At 40.5% G+C, this 19,323-nt stretch overlaps 1 protein-coding gene and 2 long non-coding RNA genes across 4 annotated transcripts in view; 2 read left to right on the forward strand and 1 right to left on the reverse strand.

Moving 5' to 3' along the window:
- Positions 1 to 2,035: 2,035 nt before the first annotated feature.
- LOC134165976 (uncharacterized) lies at positions 2,036 to 7,960 on the forward strand. The gene is made up of 2 exons (XR_009965713.1): positions 2,036 to 3,436; positions 6,710 to 7,960. It is a non-coding gene; the product is annotated as an uncharacterized LOC134165976 (long non-coding RNA).
- On the reverse strand, positions 5,759 to 16,009 carry LOC134165978 (uncharacterized). The gene is made up of 3 exons (XR_009965715.1): positions 14,655 to 16,009; positions 10,683 to 10,800; positions 5,759 to 6,191 (listed from the first exon to the last, which is right to left on the reverse strand). It is a non-coding gene; the product is annotated as an uncharacterized LOC134165978 (long non-coding RNA).
- Positions 16,010 to 16,014: 5 nt separating this feature from the next.
- ELAVL4 (ELAV like RNA binding protein 4) overlaps positions 16,015 to 19,323 on the forward strand; it is an 81,908-nt gene continuing 78,599 nt past the window's right edge. Inside the window, exon 1 of one of the 2 annotated variants that reach the window (XM_062623233.1) lies at positions 16,015 to 16,129. Coding sequence is in view for 1 of the 2 variants with exons in the window: in XM_062623230.1 (XP_062479214.1) it covers positions 16,516 to 16,533 (18 nt within the window). In the remaining variant the exon portion in view is untranslated. Of the gene's footprint in view, positions 16,130 to 16,387; positions 16,534 to 19,323 lie in introns of those variants that run through there. The other variant, XM_062623230.1, reaches the window with a different exon arrangement.

A 19,323-nucleotide genomic window follows, 5' to 3' on the forward strand; every position in this document is an offset into this window, starting at 1 on the left:
ACCACAAATACTAATTCAAAGGACTTTGGCATCTAACTGCCATTCATATTACCTCAGCTTAGATACCTGCAAGAAGGTCTGCTGAGATCCAAGACAGCTGGGGGAAGGCACTTTTTCCAGCCAAATTAGCTCTTCTGAGTTAACTCACACTTGAAAAACCTAGAAATGCCACACTCATTTTTTTTCGTCTGAGTTTAATGCTACGTTATATTCACCTCACCAAGCTGAAATGGTGTTAAATATAGATGACATGCAGTCTTTCCAAAAACAGTAAGATAATTTGACAGAGAGAAGTGGAAAGTTCACACAGAAAGTTCTTTTGAAAATGGATAACTGAATGGTGTACCTTGAAGAATAAAGGCTGAAGAAGGGGGAAATAGCATTCAGGAATCACAGAATGGTTTGGGTTGGAAAGAACCTTAAGATCATCCAGTTCCAAGTCCCCTGCCATGGGCAGGGACACCTCACACTAAACCATGTCATCCAAGGCTCTGTCCAGCCTGGCCTTGAACACTGCCAGGGATGGAGCATTCACCACTTCTTTGGGCAACCCATTCCAGTGCCTCACCACCCTCACAGTAAAGAACTTCCTCCTTATAGCCAATCTAAACTTCCCGTGTTTAAATCTGAACCCTTTACCCCTTGTCCTATCACTACAGTCCCTGATGAAGAGTCCCTCTGGCATCCTTTTAGGCCCTCTTCAGATACTGAGAGAAGCAGTTGCTCATTTTTGTGTATGCATTTTATATATATTTGTATAAGGGTGCTGCTTGGTGCAAAGACATCTCTGGTCCCTGACCTTCCAAAGCTAGTAATTTTGGACATCACAATACAACAAGGGATAACAGAACACCACTGGGAAACTCTGCTGCCGTGGTTAGCTTCACATTTATTGTTTCAACCATATTCCTTATCTCAGTGTATCTTTTGGCATCTTCACAAGCAAAAGCTGCTTCATTTTTGTGGCTCTTTACAGCTTATTCCCACCCTGTTATCTTTTAATATCCTATGGATAAATCAACGTCTTCCCCCCACACGTTTCATTCAGCAATAACTCACTACTTGTTACATTTTCAAACCAGCACCTTCATGCTTTCCCTTGCTGCTGCTTCTCACTCCCACTCACCTAATTTTCCTCCTTCAAATCCCTCCCTAAAAATCTCCTGTGCTGTGATGTCTACTGAAGGAATGATAATGAACAGTCAGCTGTGTGCCAGGAGTACTGTCTGTCATGGTGACTGGTGTCGTCTTACTCTGATCTGTCTCTTGCATCTACTTCCCATGCTGGACTTGAAGCAGGGCCCCTCTTCTCCAGAACTCATAACTTCTGGAGCAGACTCTTAAAATCCATCCTTTAAACAAATACAAATAAATTGAGGCAATGGCAATAGAAACACAAATGGAAATGCTGGCCAAAACCAGGTATAATTCAGTGATGATTCATCAGCTCAGGTAAATTTGCATAAAAATTAATGTGACTGACGACTCCATTACAAATATTGAGAAGGAAATGATTTTTCTAAATACAGGTTTGAACTATTTTTGTATTTATTTGTAATCCATAAGGACTTGAGTATGTTTTACTTTTATGTCTGTGCTTATATTTGAAACATTAGATACTCAATTTTTTGTTTATCTTTTGTCTACAGCCCCCAAGACTGTGGTGAGTAAAGAACATGAGAACGTGTAATACCACAGGGCAAAGACTGAAAGTAAAGTACAAAAGATTTCTGATCCCTTTGGTTTGGTTTTCTTTTTTTTTTAACGTCAATATAATTGGAACGTGTTGAAGATACAGTGATTTGCATTAGACATTCAATACTTTCAATTCAACTAGAGGTGACTTCTGTCAATACATAGCTGTCAAAACCCCAAAGATCTTTCACAGAGATCAATAAAAATCCAATTTTACAATCCTGAGATTTTCTGTGTTCAAAAAATGGCAAAAAAAAAACAAAAAAAAAAACAAAAAACCCAGCCCCAAAACATCCCTTTCTACACACTGCAAAAAAGCCAGTGAAGTGTGTTACTGATTTTTCACACACGGTTCTTAAATACCTGTTGAGGCTGGATAAGAACAAAAAGATTATTAACATAACATTTGCATGCATTCCACACACCATGTATGTGGTATGGTGTATGGTATGGTTCTTCAAAGTGGGGATGTAAAAATCCAGGTGTAATTGTGTAGAAATCATACAGTTTCTTTGGGTTTTGTATCACTTTCCCTGTGTAGAATAAAGCAGTGCAGGCATTCAAGGGTATGTTCAATTGGTACTTCAACATTACTGTTGGAGACAAGGTCATGACAATGTTTCTGCTACAAACAGCACATTGATGTTGGCTGTGCAAGCAGAGTGGGTACAATTTGAATGAAAATACAGAAAATTAGAAAAAAAAATAAAAGACCAAAAGGGAAAAAGAAAATATCTGTTCATGTTTTTAGCCAGATCTGCTGCATTCAGACAGAAAATTAAATCAGGTAAACTAAAAAAGAGACAAGATGAAAATCCAAAGCCCAGACTGAGGTAGCAAAAGTAAGTGAATTTCTCAACATGCATACATAGTGGAGGAATGCTATAATCTTATTCTTGTAACCTCAATCCACTCTTCTCCCAGCACTTATTGCTCTCATTAGTTAGGAAATATCTAAAAGCAGATAGTAAACTTCTTGTGTGAGGACAGTCTCTTTAATGTATTCTGAACATGCCTCGTATAACTTCAGCGGTTCTATACAAAAATAATATTACCTCTTGGGGTTTTTCTGTATTATTTCTAAGCACAGGAAACATTAAAATGCAGCAAGTCCAGAAAGGTCAAACTGTATCTCCCCTCATTCTGCGCAGGACTTCAGAAATGATCAAAAGGTTATGCTGAGGTAACTGATACGAAACCTGAAATACCATGATCACAAAACTTGCATCAATTTGTGCCCATGCAGGCAAAGCATCATCTCGTTTCACTCCTGAAAAATGATTTTATTTTACATTTTATAGCTATTTGGAACTGTTTGTTCCTAACGACTACTCCTCACAGATGTGCATCACTGTAGTGTAATTACACAGAGACACTGTCAGCCTGAAGGAACCCAACCTGTAAATTACACCCATACTGAGTATGGAAGGTGAGTGATTTGTGACTTGGGATTTGGAAGGCTGCCTTGCTTTCCTGCTCTTCCACCACCATTTCTGAGCTGGTAAAAGCAGGAGGCTGCCAATGTGTAGCGCTTGCTCAGACACACTTCCTTCCTTTTTCATTATTCCTCTATGTGGGGCAGAGCTTTGATGAGGGCTTGGTTGCCAGTGTGTGCTTAGGCTCTGCATTTGACTAGGGAAGGAAAGAAAAGTCAGCGCCAGCCACCTGGGTGCAGAATGGAAGAAGAAATGTTACCCAAGGATGGGAGTAAACCCCTGCTATTAAAACCAGGTATTTTAAAGTTATTTTAATAAAGAACCTTCATAAAGTTCCAGTCAGAAAGGTCAACATGTGCATGACAAAAGTGCACTTTACCTGGGAAAGGTGAAGGGCTAAGTCAGTTCTACTGGGGTTTGAATGTGTGAAGAAGAATTTGAACATGAGCAAGGCAGTGGAGGAACTTCAAACCTGCAGTATAATGCTAAGGCAGAATATTGTGCCTGTCAGAGGCAGGTAGAGGGGACACAAAGAACTCTTCCAAACCCTGCAGCTCCCTGGAAGCCCTCAGCTAAATATGCTCTGGTGCTCTGCAGATGTTTCCACGGGGTCTGAATGATACAGACATGGTGGCAGTGGTTACTACCCCCAGACTTAAGAAATTAAGATACATGCTTGTGTGATGTTTTCATGTATTTCTCCAAAAATAAGTCTTAATTTTTTATGAATATTTCTGATTATGGACATTTTCTAGACTCTGTCCTTTATTTCTATATACAGGCACATTTTATGCCCTGCATTTTAATCTGTAAACCCTACAGTTCTCCTCTTTCAATCCTTTTCAACATCTACTCCTTTAAAATTATTTTAATGTAACTAGTGAACACCTAAAGATGAAGGAATCAGAACCGATTATTTGACGCCCAACTGAAATTTAATTCTTCAGAAGGAAGGAGAGTTCATAATGGATTTAGGAACCATGTCAAGTGCCATACTGTAAATTCATTATTTGGTTTTAGTTACAATTTCTCAAAGTACTAGTGGCACAGAAAAAGGAGCAGGAAATCACTGAGAGACAATCACTACATGTGGCAGCTGGGAGAGAGGAGGTAAACTGAAATTGCAGGAATTTACTTTAGACTGTAATAGGCTTATGTTAGCTAACACATGGCAACTAATACACAATAAAATCGCAGTGCAGAAGGGCCATTTTTAGTTTTCACATATTAACAGATAAAGGGGGCCTGCAAAAAAAGCTGGAGAGGGACTTTTTACAAGGGCCTGTGGGAATGGCTTTAAACTGAAACAGAGTATATTTAGATTAGACTTTAGGAAGAAGTTCTCCACTGCGAGGGTGCTGAGGCGCTGGCACAGGGTGCCCAGAGAAGCTGTGGTTGCCCAGTCCCTGGCAGTGTTCAAGGCCGAGTTGGACGGGGCTTGAAGCAACCTGGTCTAGTGGAAGGTGTCCCTGCCTGTAGCAGGGGGTTGGAACTGGATGAGCTTTAAGGTCCCTTCCAACTCAAACTATTCTGTGATTCTATACCTGAATCTCACTCCTCCTGTATAATGGGATATTACTTTCTGGCAGGTAAGATTTTAAGAGCTTTTATATTCCAGGTGCTATTTCCAAGAGCTGGTTCCTAAGTTGCCATCACTTTTGTGTGTACTCTGAATATGAAATCAGCTTCCTTTCTCTGGTACAGCAGCCACCATCCTGAGTCCATCAGTTTTCAAATGGAGTATTTCAATGCCATGTGAAAAAGTAGGAGCAAGAGACGTCATGGGTGGGGAGACTTCTTTCCAACCTGGTATTTTATGCTGATTCTGCACTAACTATGGCAGGATTGGACACAACACTGGTAACCCAATGTCACCTTAAGTTACACCATCCTAATGGGGTCATGATTTTGAATCACTTCAGAGGCCCACTGCAGGGCAAGAACTGATTTGGTTTCCCAAGTCTCAAGTGCACCTCTCAGGACCTCCCTCCCATACAGTAAGCAACAACTTTTAAAGGGAGATGCTACAACCAACCAGTGAACCAGGGAATGACAGAAATAATGGTGAAGCAACCCAGTGTAACAGTGTGCTCTTCCAGAGATTTACACAACAGGCAGGGTTTAAAACAAACATAAGAATAGATGCTATTTAATTAGGACCTTCACAGAAAAACATCTGGTATAATTGGTTAAGGGGAAGTCTTTACTCAGGCAACATTTATTGGGATATAAACAATGTCCAATTGTAAAAGCTAATTAAACAGCAGGGCTAAGGTAACAGAGAGTTTTGCCTGCATGACTAGGATATAAGGTTTATAATCCATGCTGTTATGGGACAACAGCAGCAAGAACAAATAATTGTGTATCCAAAAAGTCAATTATGCCCTTCTTTTAGTAATAACATGCTCCAGAGGTCACAGAAGACTTGTTCTTTAAGTAACAGAGCCAGTTCTCAATAGAATCTGAAACTTGGTTACTGTTCCGTGTTTGTTAGGAAATGAAAGTGGCAAAACAAGCCTGATGGATAGTCCACCCTATTCAATGGTACACTACTAGCCCATCACTGACAAGCTATAGGTACCCCGATGGCCTTTGCTTTCACAGAGCAAACTCCATTTTGAGCCATCTCCCCTGTAGCAGTTTCCAAGGAACTTGCATTGACCATGTATTATTTCAAAATGTACTTTTAAAAAAGCTCATTTACAAGTAATAGGGATATTTTTATAGATACATATTAGTTGAAATAATGCAATTTAAATGGCAGGTACAGACACATCCATGTAGCTACAAATTCAGTGACCAATCCATCTTGCAGAGTTTCCTCAGAGCTTCTTCAATGGGTGACAGCGTGGGTTCACCTGACCCCTCCAGATTCCTCCAGGTTACCCTTGGGAAAGCCTCCACCTTCTACAGCACATCCAGGGTTGTATCTACTTGGCAGCGCTGTACCTGCTGTTACAATCCCTTCAAATGCAGTCTCTGTAACAAAGAAAATTCTGCTTTATTCACTCTCTTCTTGCTTATCTTCTTTGCACTGGTGGAATGATGTACTTCTGCAAACTGGAAGGAAATGAAGTTTCAGAGGCCAGGCAGATACTCCCTCCTCTGTGAAGAGAGGGATATTTTCCCCTGAACGCTGCTCTATGCACCGTGGGGTTTGAGAAGCACATACTATGAACAACTACAACAGAGAACTCTTCTTCCAAACCAATGATATCCACAAGAGCCTTTCATCCTTTTTTTTAAATAGTTATCTTGACACAGAACTGGCTGCAGTGAATTTGCTGTACTTCCCTATTATGGCATCAAGCAACTTGAGATGGCTGCGTGCTGAGCAGCAATACACAAACACACTGAAATCTTAAGCTACTCAATGGCCTTTTAAAGTGCACAAAATTTTCTCACAAACCAAGTATCTGCAGCTAGTGGAAAAACTAACTTCCAAAACTTTACATGTTTTTTAAATTCCTAGCCTCTAGCAATGTATTATAATGTAAAAACTATGCTCAAAACCTTATATATTTTCACAATAATTTTTACTTTAAATAATTTAATTTACTGCCTTTTAGATTGGAAAGCAGAAAGGACAATTTCAAACAGGAACTTCAAAACCAAGATGATAGAACCAAAGACTTTTTCAGGATGAAAGAACACATGTAAGGAGGATCAAGACCCTACAGTGAGATCAGCCATTAGCTAATTAAATATGTGACTAAAATTCATCATTTTAAATAGCAGCCATATTGATGGGGAGCAATCTGGTCAGCAAACAAATGATAGTGGATTTTTTTCCCCCCATATCTTCAGAGAGAAACATTTATCTTAATAGGATTCACTATGCCATAATACACACGGAATAAGTCAATGCTTACTAATTAAAGGACAGTGTCAACCTGATTTTCTAAACAGCTAATTAAAATATGTAGCATCTAATACTGCACTTCTTGCAAAGTATGCTGTTTAAAAAATACATCCCTGTAAAAGTTACTTGTTTTCCTATTCCCTTGTGTTTGCTTTTTTAATTGGTTTTTCAACAAAGGAGGATCTGCTGAACCAAGGTTCTATTTCTGTATCCAGTTCCATTAACGCACACCCCCGTACTTAGGTTGTAGGCCTGAAAGGCTAGGCAAGGAAAGAACGACACTAATCCGAAGGGTTTGCTGTTGGTGCTTTTGCAAGGATGACAAGATTTTCTCTCTCTCTTTTGGGGGGGGATTTTAGGTAATGTAGATGTTACTTGAAACTGTAAAATTTTCAAAGAGAAATGTTATTTTCCTATTGATGAGGAATCCTTAACCTTCCATTTTATAGATTAGTTTCTCAGAATAAGCAGGCTTTTGTGTTTCTTATTCTGATTCTGTATGTAGCTTTTTCAAGAGAAAGAAGTTGTTGTAGATCTGTCAGCAAGGCTCTGGGAGTAGGAGGATGTTTGGATTTCCGGCATATTGCAACGCAGTTCTTGGCCACCAGCAAAGCTCTGTGTGTGAATCTCATTTTATATCCGTTGTTTGCAATACCACATATTTTAAGAGACATTTGAAATAGTCTCTGTACTCTAATCCTAGATAAGTAATCACAAATCATTCCCTAAAGGAAACCGAGAAGGCAGAATACCTACTTGTACGTAGCTCATGTCATGAGACTGTGGATGAAATGATGCTGTCACAGAAATGGAATTAAATCTGTTGTATACTGAACAATTTCAGTCTGCATTCAAAGTTCTTAGCTCAAATCAGCCCATTGTTTGCTATGTTTTTTCTTTCTAGATTCAGATGTAACAGTATTTTGAATGACACACTTTTTGCATTAAAACATTATTAGCCAGCTAATTTTATTACTCAATTTATTAATATTTTAAAATGTGTATTTTTGCCATGCAGAAATCTGACACAGTAAATGATGAACTCTGTGACTGCTAATTAGTTTAGACCTGGAAGTATATGGAGCTCGTCCCCAATTCATATTTGCATTATTCTTTTCTCTGAAGATCACCTGAGGAACCACTCCCACTACTTCTTCTTTTCGATCCTCAACCAATATATAGAAAACATCATTTCCCCATCCAAGGCATATGCAACAGCCTTCAGAATGCATCAGAATAGATATTTCCTCAGTTGGAAGAATCACTGCATTATTGGTATGAGGTCCTGCCTGCCCTGGGCAGCATAAAACAAGCTTGGGATTTCCAAACATTTTGCCTTCTCCGGCAAAGGTGATTTTGTTATGTGTTAACTAATACATTATAAACACAGCTTCTCCTTTCACTTCCTGTGCCCTTCCATAGGCAGGCACTCAGCTCCTCACAAACTGCAGTGAAAATTCAGTGGGTGACCAGAGGCTTTAGCAATCTCTACACAAAACAATGAATTGAAACCAATCCTTTCAATTGTAAATAATTCCAGAATAAAAAAATAACTAAGAGTTGCATTGACAACGACTTAGGAGTGCACAATACTGTAACTGTCTGCATTCTGCAGTGTTAACAGGAGTTAAAACTTGGTTTAGTTATTAAAGTAATCAGGTATGAATCAAAGAAACCTCAGGAGATGCTGTTGTTGAGGAAGCAGATATTATTTTCACACAAACAAGCATTTTTCTCATCCTAACTTCATCTTAATGGGTATACATCTTTAATAAACAAAACCATTATTTTGAATTGTATCAAGAAATTTCCATCTTTAATACTGCTCCAATAAAAAAAAATACTGAAATGCTAAAAGCATTTTGTTTTTTTACACACACATCCAGCATTGCCATAATGCAATCTTGTAAATGCCAAAAACGTGGAGCCATGATCTATAATTTTAAAATGCCAGTGATTTCCAAGCTGTCACTGATCTTGGAAAATTTCCCCAGTAGCATGGGGAGATCAATAACTGTTTATAGACTTTTTAGTCCCAGTTTATAGGGAATGTGTAACTACGGACTATGTCAAATCTCTTAACTGAGAAGTGAAAGACTTGATTTCATGCTTAAAACTACCCAAAAACCCATAATGCTAAGAAAGGCAAGAAGGATGATCCAGGGAACTACAGGCCAGTCACTGCCTGCTTGCTCTCTGGAATAATAATGGTGCGAGTGCAGCAGCCATTTCTGAGGAAGAAAGAAAACAAGGTGATTAGAAACAGTGTCCAGCATGGATTTCCCAAGTTTGCCATGCTTGACCAAGCCTAATTACCTTCAGTGATGAAATGGCAGGATGTGCAGACAAAGGAAGAGCAGTAGGTGTTGTCCACCTTGACTTCAGAGAGGCTTTCAGCATGCTCTCCCCTAGAACACTTGTATCCGAGTTGGGACATTCCTGTGTGGATGGTGGGGTTACTGCTAGATGGGTGAAGATCCAGCTTTATGGGCACAATGGGCTAATGATTCATATTCCAATCAACAGCTGGTTACAAGTGTGGTCCTTGGGAGTTTACCATTCGACCTACAACACTGAGTATCTTTATCAGTGGTCTGGAGGAGAACACAGAGCACGACTTGGTCAGGCTTGCAGAAGGCACTGAACTAGGAGATTCCATTGGCACTCTGAAGATTAGAATTGTCATTTAGGGAGAAGTACATGGGCTGGAGGAACGGACTGACAGGAACCTCAGGAACCTCAACAAGGATATGTGAAAAGTCCTGCACTTGGGACAGGCTAGTCCCTTACAGTGGTACAGGATCGGACTGTATGGCTGAGAAGCAGCTCTGCAGAGGACACAAGGGTCCTGGTGATGTTGTGGACTACACACAGGTCAGCAGTGCACTCCAGCAGCAATGAAGGCTAACATCATATTGTGCTCTGCCAACAGGTGCATCAACAGTAGGTTGAGAGAGATTTAATTATTTCCTTTCCCTCTGTATTATTCAGGCTGGTTTTGTATCTGGAATATTATGGGGGACTCTGTATATGAAAGATTCTGATAAGAGCATTAAGCAGACAAGCACTGACATGAGTAGAGGGCTGCAGCACTTGCTCTTTGAGGAAAGCCTGAGAGACAAGGGCTTACTTATTCTTGCTTGCATACTGGAGAAGAGCCAAGTTCCAAAACACCTAAAACCAACCAGCCCATACTTAAAAAGAGGTGACCAAAAAGATGGAGCTAGGCTCATTACTAAGGTGCAAGTGGATATAAGAGAAAGCAATTAAATAAAAGGCTACTTAAGACTGGAACAGGTTGCCCACTGAGGCTGGGGAGTCTCTGTCCTGTCAGGTTTTCAAAATTTCATTGCAGCAAGGCCTGAACAAACAGATGTGTTTTCAAACCGATGCTGACCCTGACCTGAACAGGAGTTTGCACTAGAAAGCCTCTCAAGGTCCCTTCCAGACGAATGATTCTATGATTCCAAGTACATGTAAGAGTCTTTTCGGAGTTCCCATCCATCCCATCCTTAGGGTTGTCACTTTACATGCGTAGTTATGGGCTGACGTCAAAAGAAAGTAAATTAACATGTCCTCCTCATCTTTTATCTCAGAAGCAGGTTTAAGATCAATATTCTGTGAGTGCTCATCCTAAATTCCACTCCAAGGTTAATGCATCCTATTACCAGAAAATACCTTTTACTCACTATTTTTCCTTCCTTGCACACGTACCCATGTGAAAGTGGATAAGAATTTTGTTGTACCATGAAACCTTTCTCTTCTGGATCCAGATGGTTTTCTATTTGATATTTTACAGAAGAGATACTGAAAAACAATTTTATCTTTGATTATGTCTCTTTACAGCTTATTCATCAATGGTTTTCATTGTAGTAGATCAATTCTTTTCTATGCTCATCCATTTCTCAGTCTTCTGTTTCATCTGATTTTTTATCAGCTGAATCTTTGCCTTGTGTAACTGAAGTACGAGCTGTGGGTTAACATGCATTGCTGTGTCTGTAAGTCCACAATTCCTGAGCATTAACTGGGTAAGAACCTGTGATGCATATTGGTAACAAAGCATCCTATATGCCAACACTGCGAACAAACATGAATTCTTAACTGTTCTCATGAAACCCAAAACTGAATTATTCCAGTTAAGGCCAGGTTGGACAAAGCCTTGGGTGAGATGGTTTAGTGTGAGGCATCCCTGCCCATGGCAGGGGGGTTGGAACTGGATGATCTTAAGGTCCTTTACAACCCTAACTATTCTATGATTCTATGATTCTATGAAGGAAGACATACTGGAACTAGAGTCATCTTAAAACCTTAAGTTTCATCTCTTTACAGTTAAATTCACACTGTAAACTCCCTGGCTAGCAAGCAAAACATTGCAGGCAATCCTCAAAATCATAGAATCATGGAATCATAGAATGGTTTGGGTTGGAAGGGACCTTAAAAATGAACAGTACTACTGTTCAGTAACAGTAAATGATTACACATTCTAAATGTGATGGTATTTAGCAAATACTGGAAATGAATCATATGTGTTCTTCCCAATTCCTTTTGTGGGAGCGTGTAAACACCTTAAAATGCGCAGTTTCTTATCCGAGGTCTTATTTCCAACATTATGAAAGACTGCCCTAAAGTATTTAAACCTTGTGTTTTATCATTAAGCTGTAAGAAAAAGTTACAAACATACAAAATTAAAGTGGTCACTGGAATTCTTTAGCTTTTGTGCAATTAAAGTGACATAAAATGGCATTTCTAAGATACGATAACTATACAAAATTATTAAGCATTAAAATAGCTAGGAGCCTATTTGGGGGCAACAACGGCATGTGTTGGTGGCTTTGCCACAAACTAAAGCCAAAACTCAACTTCTTTTAAATCACATGAGAAATCCAATACTCTTTCTGAGGTGCAGTACTGTGTGTGTATATAAATAGAGGAAACAGTTTAAACCTACAACAAGGAAAATATCTTAAAAGTCCAGAAAGTTAATGAACAAGCAGTCCTTGTACTTTATCCTTATTCTTTTTCTACTCCTTTCTGTGCAAATCAGAAAAAGTAGAAAGTTAAGGCAGCAGTGGAAGACTCACCAAAATATATTTCAAGAAGAAAAAAGGATACTCAAATCGGTACATAAAAGATCAATAATGTTATACTGACTGTGGCAAGCAGAGTGAATATGAAGTCATGTGGCTCTGAGGCCTTATCTTTTAAGCTGCTCCTAATTAAATGCAGCTTTGCTCCTACTGGATGCTAAGGGCTTTCCAGGTTACTGCCTGTATTAAATGAAAATTAGATGCTTAATCTGTATGAACATTGCAAAGTTGATAGAAAAAAAGATAATGTGTGAAGTCTGTGTCAAAAAAGAATATTGCTGATTCATTCCAATGTGCTTAGACATTCCTGAACTCCAATGTTTCATCAGTACCTCATAGTATATAGGTCATAATCCTTAGCAGATAAACGCTTAATCCAAGATAAATCGTAATAAATCCAAATGAGATTAGACCTTTACTGACATATTCAACGAGCGGTGTAAAAACATGTTTGAGTGACTGTGATGCAGCAGTGGGAGTCACTGACTCAATTATGCTCAGAACTTCAGAGAAGTTGCAATAATAGTTAAAAGAAAAGCAGAAATTTGCTGGCAAGAGCCACTCAGGGGGCTCTTCTCCAGCCTCACTTCTGAACAGTATTCTTCTGATCTGTGAGTCTTCACAGTTTAAATCAGTGCTCTGTCAAAGTCACCTACTTTCTGAAACAAATGTTTTATTTATCTCCTCCTCCCCACTCCTACTATTCTGAATCTGAATAAAACCTGCAGGAGCCTTAAGGCTAAATCATTCAGGGGATCCACTGGCACTGTCATTCCCTCTGTATTCAGTAGTTCAGGATATCTGGATGACTTATCAAGTATTTAAAATAAAGCACATCTCTGCATAGATCTTTAAAAAAATCAAAAAGCCATGTTAAAATTAATAGTGCTGTGACTAAAAGCTGGACAATAAGACTAGAAAAATTGTTTGGTGCTAGAATCAGAGATTGCTACACAGGTCTGGAAGCTTTACCTGGAAGAAATTTTGTTCTTCTTTATTTGTGATACAAGTATAACCCCTTAACCTGCCAACTGTACACACAGCTGTGAACAAAAAGCTCCTGTCTTGAGGCAGAAGCATTTCAGTTACATTTTAAAAAGGTTTTTTATTCTGCAATAATGAAACTTCCAAGAAATCCTAATAAAGAAAACCAATGTTGCCTTACATTGATCAATTGGGGGGGGGGGGGAAATCACTACAGAAAATTACTACTTAATAAACTGTAACATGAATTAAGCTAAAATTTGGAATGAAGCTGTGTGGGTTCCATTAGTATTACTGAGCACACTCAGAGCGGTGATCCTGGGATACTGGCTTCGCGGGAGTTTCGACAGTGTGAGGAATTAAAAGTTGGTATCTGATGTCCTCAAAGCCTTTGATGCGTTTATACCTTTTACAGGTCAGCTGCAAAGATAAGCTTTGTAATGGCTTTCTATACTTACCTTGAAAAAGCACTTACACTCTTTCCATTGCTTAAAATAAATCTGACAACATTTGCTATTTATTCTAGAAACGGCAGTGTACATTAACAATATATTGATTCAGAATGTTGTATTCTGAACAGGAGATCTCCCCATTGTACTCTAACAGCACCGTGGAGCTCTCCGATTTTGTCACCATCTGACTTTAGCTACTCCTGCTGTTTCATCATCAAGTAAAACAAGCAAAACTGTGCCTTAGGTGTTACGATTCTTACAGTGATTGAGGTTAAGCCAGTTCTCATTAGGAAATCACGCCCCCTCCATTCAGTCCAGGTTTCTAAACTTCTGTAGATCCTGCTGTTGGCTGCTCAGGTTAGACAAAGAAACAGGGCGGACTGTGGGAGGAGTAACATGAATTAGGTGCTCAGGTGGAGAGAGATGCACAGACAAAGCAACACAGGTGCTTTTCTGGTTCACGTGTAGGATGAGCGCTCAGTTCCTTTGAGTTAAGGCGTCACATCATTCTCATTGCCTACAACATACGGCTCATTTTTCTGACGGAGAAACGTAAGTTCTTATTTTAGAAGGCACTCTTGTGTTTGGTTTTGTCATGTAATAAGGTATGAAGTAACATCAAAATGAACTAAATATTTTACTTTGTGTAGTACATGTATGAATCATGCATTAGCAGTATTCAGCTGTGTCCTGGGTTCAGCAGTAGGAGTCATTTTTCTCAGTCTTAGCAGCTGGGCTTAAACCACGACAAGCTGTAAGAAACATCCACTCTTCTTGGTACTTGGGAGGATCTACGTAGAATTCTCTTTTCAGAATAGCATGCCACATAATCATCATCAGTTGTGGAACAGCTAATGACCTTTTGCTATACCCATGGTGAAATACTTGCATGATAACCAGATCCAGTAGGAACTATAAAATGCTATATACATTTATTTGGAGTATTAAGTTGATTTTTTTTATTCCCTGTGCCCCCTCCCCCCCCCCCCTAAAAAATGTAGCCAAATAACTGAAATATTGCATAGTGCAGACTCACTATACTGCAAGTAAAACTGTGTAAGAGATGTCATTTTCTTTAGGTCTACAGAGCTTCAAAGTGAACCGCTTTTAGAAAAGCCGTTGTCTAATGGGGTGATACCTTATCATTTAATGGCTTGATGCCCTTTTCTTCACTGTTGTTTGGAGCTAGACTTCTCAATTTTTAGAAATATCAATACCTCTTCAAAGGAAAGCTGTAGAGGCTGTAAGTCAAGAGGGATTCCTGCAATTCTCTCAACACACAGATACAGTGCACCTACAAGTTCAGCAACACTACTTTGGTACAGCAAGAAGTAGTTCTCTATCAGCACACTGTTTCGGGGTAGATGATCTTTAACACAGCATGCACTGAGGACATCAAACTTGCATTCAGGAAAAAAAGAAATATCTGAATTTAGCCTTCTCTGGATTTCTGACAATCACATTTTATCTCCACTTTTCAGTGTAATTTATGTATTTCAGGGGCTGCCTGCACAAAGTATATCACAGGTCCTCTCTGTGATAGTGTGTCTCTAAAACAAGAGGATTTTGACCAAACTAATAGACAGATGAAGCCAAACAAACAAATCCCTGCTATGCTAATTTCTGAAACAGATGGCTCTGATCCAGTATTTGCTAGCAAATGTAATTCACTGTCAATCTAGCACAGAATCGTGTATGTCTTTCTGTCATTCTGTATGTATAGCACATAGGGAGAAATCTGGCTCAGGATACTCCACCCACAGCTAAAATTATACACAAAGAACTGAAAATCAAAGTGCATAAACAAGCACAAATTCTGCTGTCCTTACTGGAAGCGGAGATTAGACCACTGTTTTGAAGCTGCAGGTACAGATCTTCAAAACACCTAAAGATGTTAGGGCTGTAGTCTTCCCTCACTTTGTGGTAAAAATACCCTTGAAATGAATGCAAGCTGTATACACGGGTTGCAGCATGAGAAAATACCAGGCAAACTATCCTGTAAACTTTTAATTTTCTAGAAACCATTTTTTTTTTCTTAAATGCCTGAGGTTTTGTTACCTTTAATTCCTTGGAAAATAAAAAAGAAAAAAAAACCAGATAAAAATGTAAGTAATTTCACGTCCAGCCTCCTGACCAGGCCATGCAGCTGAAGCTGTGGGTCTAATTCAGCTTTCTGAGACAGGCTGTCTTTGCTGCTGGTGTACTTTGGCTAAATTTAGCCTAATGTTAAGAATGACCTACACAGCAAGGAAATAAACTGTTTGAAAAAATATAGGACAAAGCATATGTTTAAGGGAAAGCTTCCCACAATGTTCTATTTGTGGCACACGATCATACATTTGTGTCACATCATCTTATCCTTTCCCTGAGCATTGATTGAAAAAGAGGCTTTTTAACCTACTCAGAATTCTTCTTCGTACATCTTTACCGGCGAGGTTCACGGACCCGGTCGGGAGCTGGAGGTGGGGAGGGGGGGGGGGGGAGAAGCATCTCCGAGCACGAGATCGGAACAAACCCCCTCCTGCCTGCTGCACCTTATTTTCACTTCCAAACCCTGAGGCACCTGGATGCGTCGCGGCCCCGGGAGGGAGCGGAGCTGCACACACCCGCTGGGTACGTTACCCCGGCTCCGGTCCTTCCCCTTCACGCACCCATCCACGGAGGTCACCCCTCCGCGGAGCTCACCGTCCCGCACACGGATACCCCTCTCTCCTCACCCTCCCTAATTGCCCTACAACCTCCCCTCTCCCCATTGCTCAACGCGCCCGTTTGAGAATAAAAAGCCATTTCCCGGTCACCCGGCCCCCCCCCCCCCCCGCCTTCCACCCGGGCGCTGCCGCTGCCAAGATGGCGGCTCCTCCTCACGCCGCTCCGTAGAGCTGCGCTGCGCCGCGCCGCGCCCCTCCCGGCTGCGCAGGAGACCCCGTGGCGGCCGCCGCCACGTGCTGCCTTCGCGCGCTGCCGGGCCGCGCGGCTTGTGCTTGGTACCCCCGCGGAAGATGCGCGTCCAAGCCGCGGTGAGAAAACACCTTCTTCCTCTCTTCTTTCTTTCTTCTGCTCCTTCTCTGCCTCCTTCTCCGGTTCTACCGGGCGTGGAGGGGTGCGCAGAAGAGCGGGATCCCCTCTGCACCGGCAGCTGCGGAAAGGGAGTGTGGGTGGAGCGGGTGGGAAGAACGGGATATTCCAGGATCGCTGTGGAGAAGGGGAGCCGGAGCCTTTTGCTTCCTCTACCCCTCACGCACCTTCCCCCCACCCCACCCGTATTATGGTAGTCCCTAGACTAGGGTTTTTGGAAGGAAAATAACAGCCACCGGCGTGCTGCGGCTTCAGTAGGCTCCGCCGCCGCTCTGGGGTGCCGGCAGAATTGGGGGGGGGGGGGGCTGCCGTTGCCCTGACGGCCCTTAATGGCCGGGTGAGTTTAGAGCCTTGGTGGCATCAACTGGGTACGAAGGAGGCAGGAAAGGTTAAATTGGCTGGTGTAGTGGGTGTGCTGGTGGTGATGGTGTCCGCTGCAGTACGAGTGTACGTGGCAGAGTTGAAGAGTTTGAGGCTCAGTCTGGTTTACTGTGGTTAGTGCAGTTGTGATGGTTTTAATTATATACCTATGAGAGTATAGTTTTAATTGCATAATATTTATTATGGAAGTTAGCACTGGTTTGGTGCCGATAGCATTTATTTTCCTGCAGTGGACTGATGGTATTAAACATTCCAAGATATTAAAAAGGTAGCTTTGATGTAGCTGAAATGTCTGTTTGCTTCTTATTCTAGGTAGCATTAAAAATATATATTGCTAAAATATGTGTTGTGAATGAAAATGTGTGTTAAAAGAATATATTTTTTTAAATACTCTCTTCAAGTGTTTCTTAAGTGTGATGGCCCCTCTTGGATAAGAGGTGTAGGCTTGTACTGGCTGTGCAGACTTGGAAGTAGAGCTGCCTCTGATGATAAATCATCTCCAAACGTTGCCAAAGCAAGGCTAGGATAATTCATATTACATTACTTGTTGCATTTGTTTATCGGTTCTTAAGCAGGTCTCCCACTGGCTTCTTCGGAAGGTCGTTGTGCACAATGGCACCCTCAGCACCTCTTAAAGCTTCTATTGTCGTCTGTGTTAATAGAAGGTCACATAATAGTATTTAACAGGTACATTCGAGGGTTTGTTTTGTGCCAACACTTGGCTGCTTCTTGTAAAGAGGGCCAGGGAGGGCAGTTGAGATTTTCTATATATGTATAAATGTATATTTATAAATATAAAGGAGGTCCCTCTTTCTTTTTTTTTCTTTTTTTTTTTTTTTTTTTAGTTTAAGAGCTCCAGAATGATACTGGAAGCCTTAAACAAGCGCCCTGTTCTAGTGGTTGTGAGAAGCAGAACCTGCAACATAAGCAGGAATGAAATGGATAGTCTAATTTTACTATCCACACCGAGTGACATATAAAATAGTAAGGAGGCCTAAATGGTCAAAAGTAAATTAGGTTTTTAAATTGGGTAATGTTTGAGGATGTTAGAGTATTACTGCATTTACTTCGTTGTTAATAGTCGGAGATGTTTTAGGAAAAAGTAAGGGAAGATAAATCATACCAAAATAATTTAAATGACACCTAAAAAAAATAATCAGTTACAGTGTGAGGCTTACTGCTATACAGAGGAAGAAGCCTTTGCACAGAAAGAAGCCTTTTACTTCACCTATTGAATAGAAAAATGTAGGCTAGGGAGTAAGTGCTTGACCAGCTTTGGCTGTAGGGAAACTTGGGAATGCTCTGAGGAAATGGAGATTCCTGCATCGTTGCAGTTCAGTATTGCTAGTGAGATACATGGAACAGATATGCATGCTTTTAATTGAGTTTTGAAGGGGATTTGATACACCAATGACTTTACTTAGCCATCCACAGGAAGAACTTACATTTTTGTCTCAGTACAAAGAAATGCCTCAAATTTAGAAGTTTTAATGACTTCTAAGCAATAGGTGTTTGCTGTGGCATTAGTTAAGACTGCTTCATGGATTCAGGATGTCCTGGTTTATGTGGAGGAAAAAAAGGTGACACCCTACAGCCATAATGCTCTGAAAGCTTTGTCTGGACAGCAGTCCAGTGGTGGCCATACAGCCTCTAACGTTGAAAATGGGCATGGAAAAAACATTGCTGCGGGCAGCGAACTCTCCCTGGGTGGTTAAAGGGTTACCATGGGCTAATGTGTAGTGATGTAACAGAAGAGAATTCTTCTTAAAGCCTGTCAATGTGTATTAAATGTGAGAGCACATTTAAAAAGTAGAGTTTTGGTTCCACATAGCTGCAGAAGTAACTTCCTGAAAGATGTTTCCTGCTAAGGTTTTGCTAAGCAGAAACAAGTTGACTTGTCTCTCAAGAGGATGTTGGGTTTCATGCCAACACTGTGTTGGGGAGAGGCAGGAGTTGTTAATTGTAAATCATTTTGCTGTTCATTTTCTGGGATTGTGGGTAGGAATTCCTTTCTACCCATTTTTATTTAGCCTGGGTATACCTGGGGTTCTTACAGCTGGGAGTCAGCAACTCTTTTATTAATTTTCTAGAAATAGATGTGGAGCAAATAAGTTCTTAAATAACTCTGGGTTGTGTCAGCATTTTTCTTTGCTTGTTTCTGTCAGCGTTAACTAACTGTTACTGTTCAAACCAGGCTGGTAATAGCCTTGAAGAATGGCAAAAGCAATGAGAATGGATGTATTTTCATGGAAAGGTAGTGTATAAGAGGAAAGAAGTAAAACCTTTAATATTACCAGTTAGATTCCCATTATCTGTAACTGCGTTTTGGCCTTAAGGGAAGTTCATACCTA

The sequence above is a fragment of the Pezoporus occidentalis genome, unplaced genomic scaffold (genome assembly GCF_034315485.1).
Source record: "Pezoporus occidentalis ecotype Australia unplaced genomic scaffold, CSIRO_AGI_Poc_V1 ctg25, whole genome shotgun sequence".
Classification (NCBI taxonomy): domain Eukaryota; kingdom Metazoa; phylum Chordata; class Aves; order Psittaciformes; family Psittacidae; genus Pezoporus; species Pezoporus occidentalis.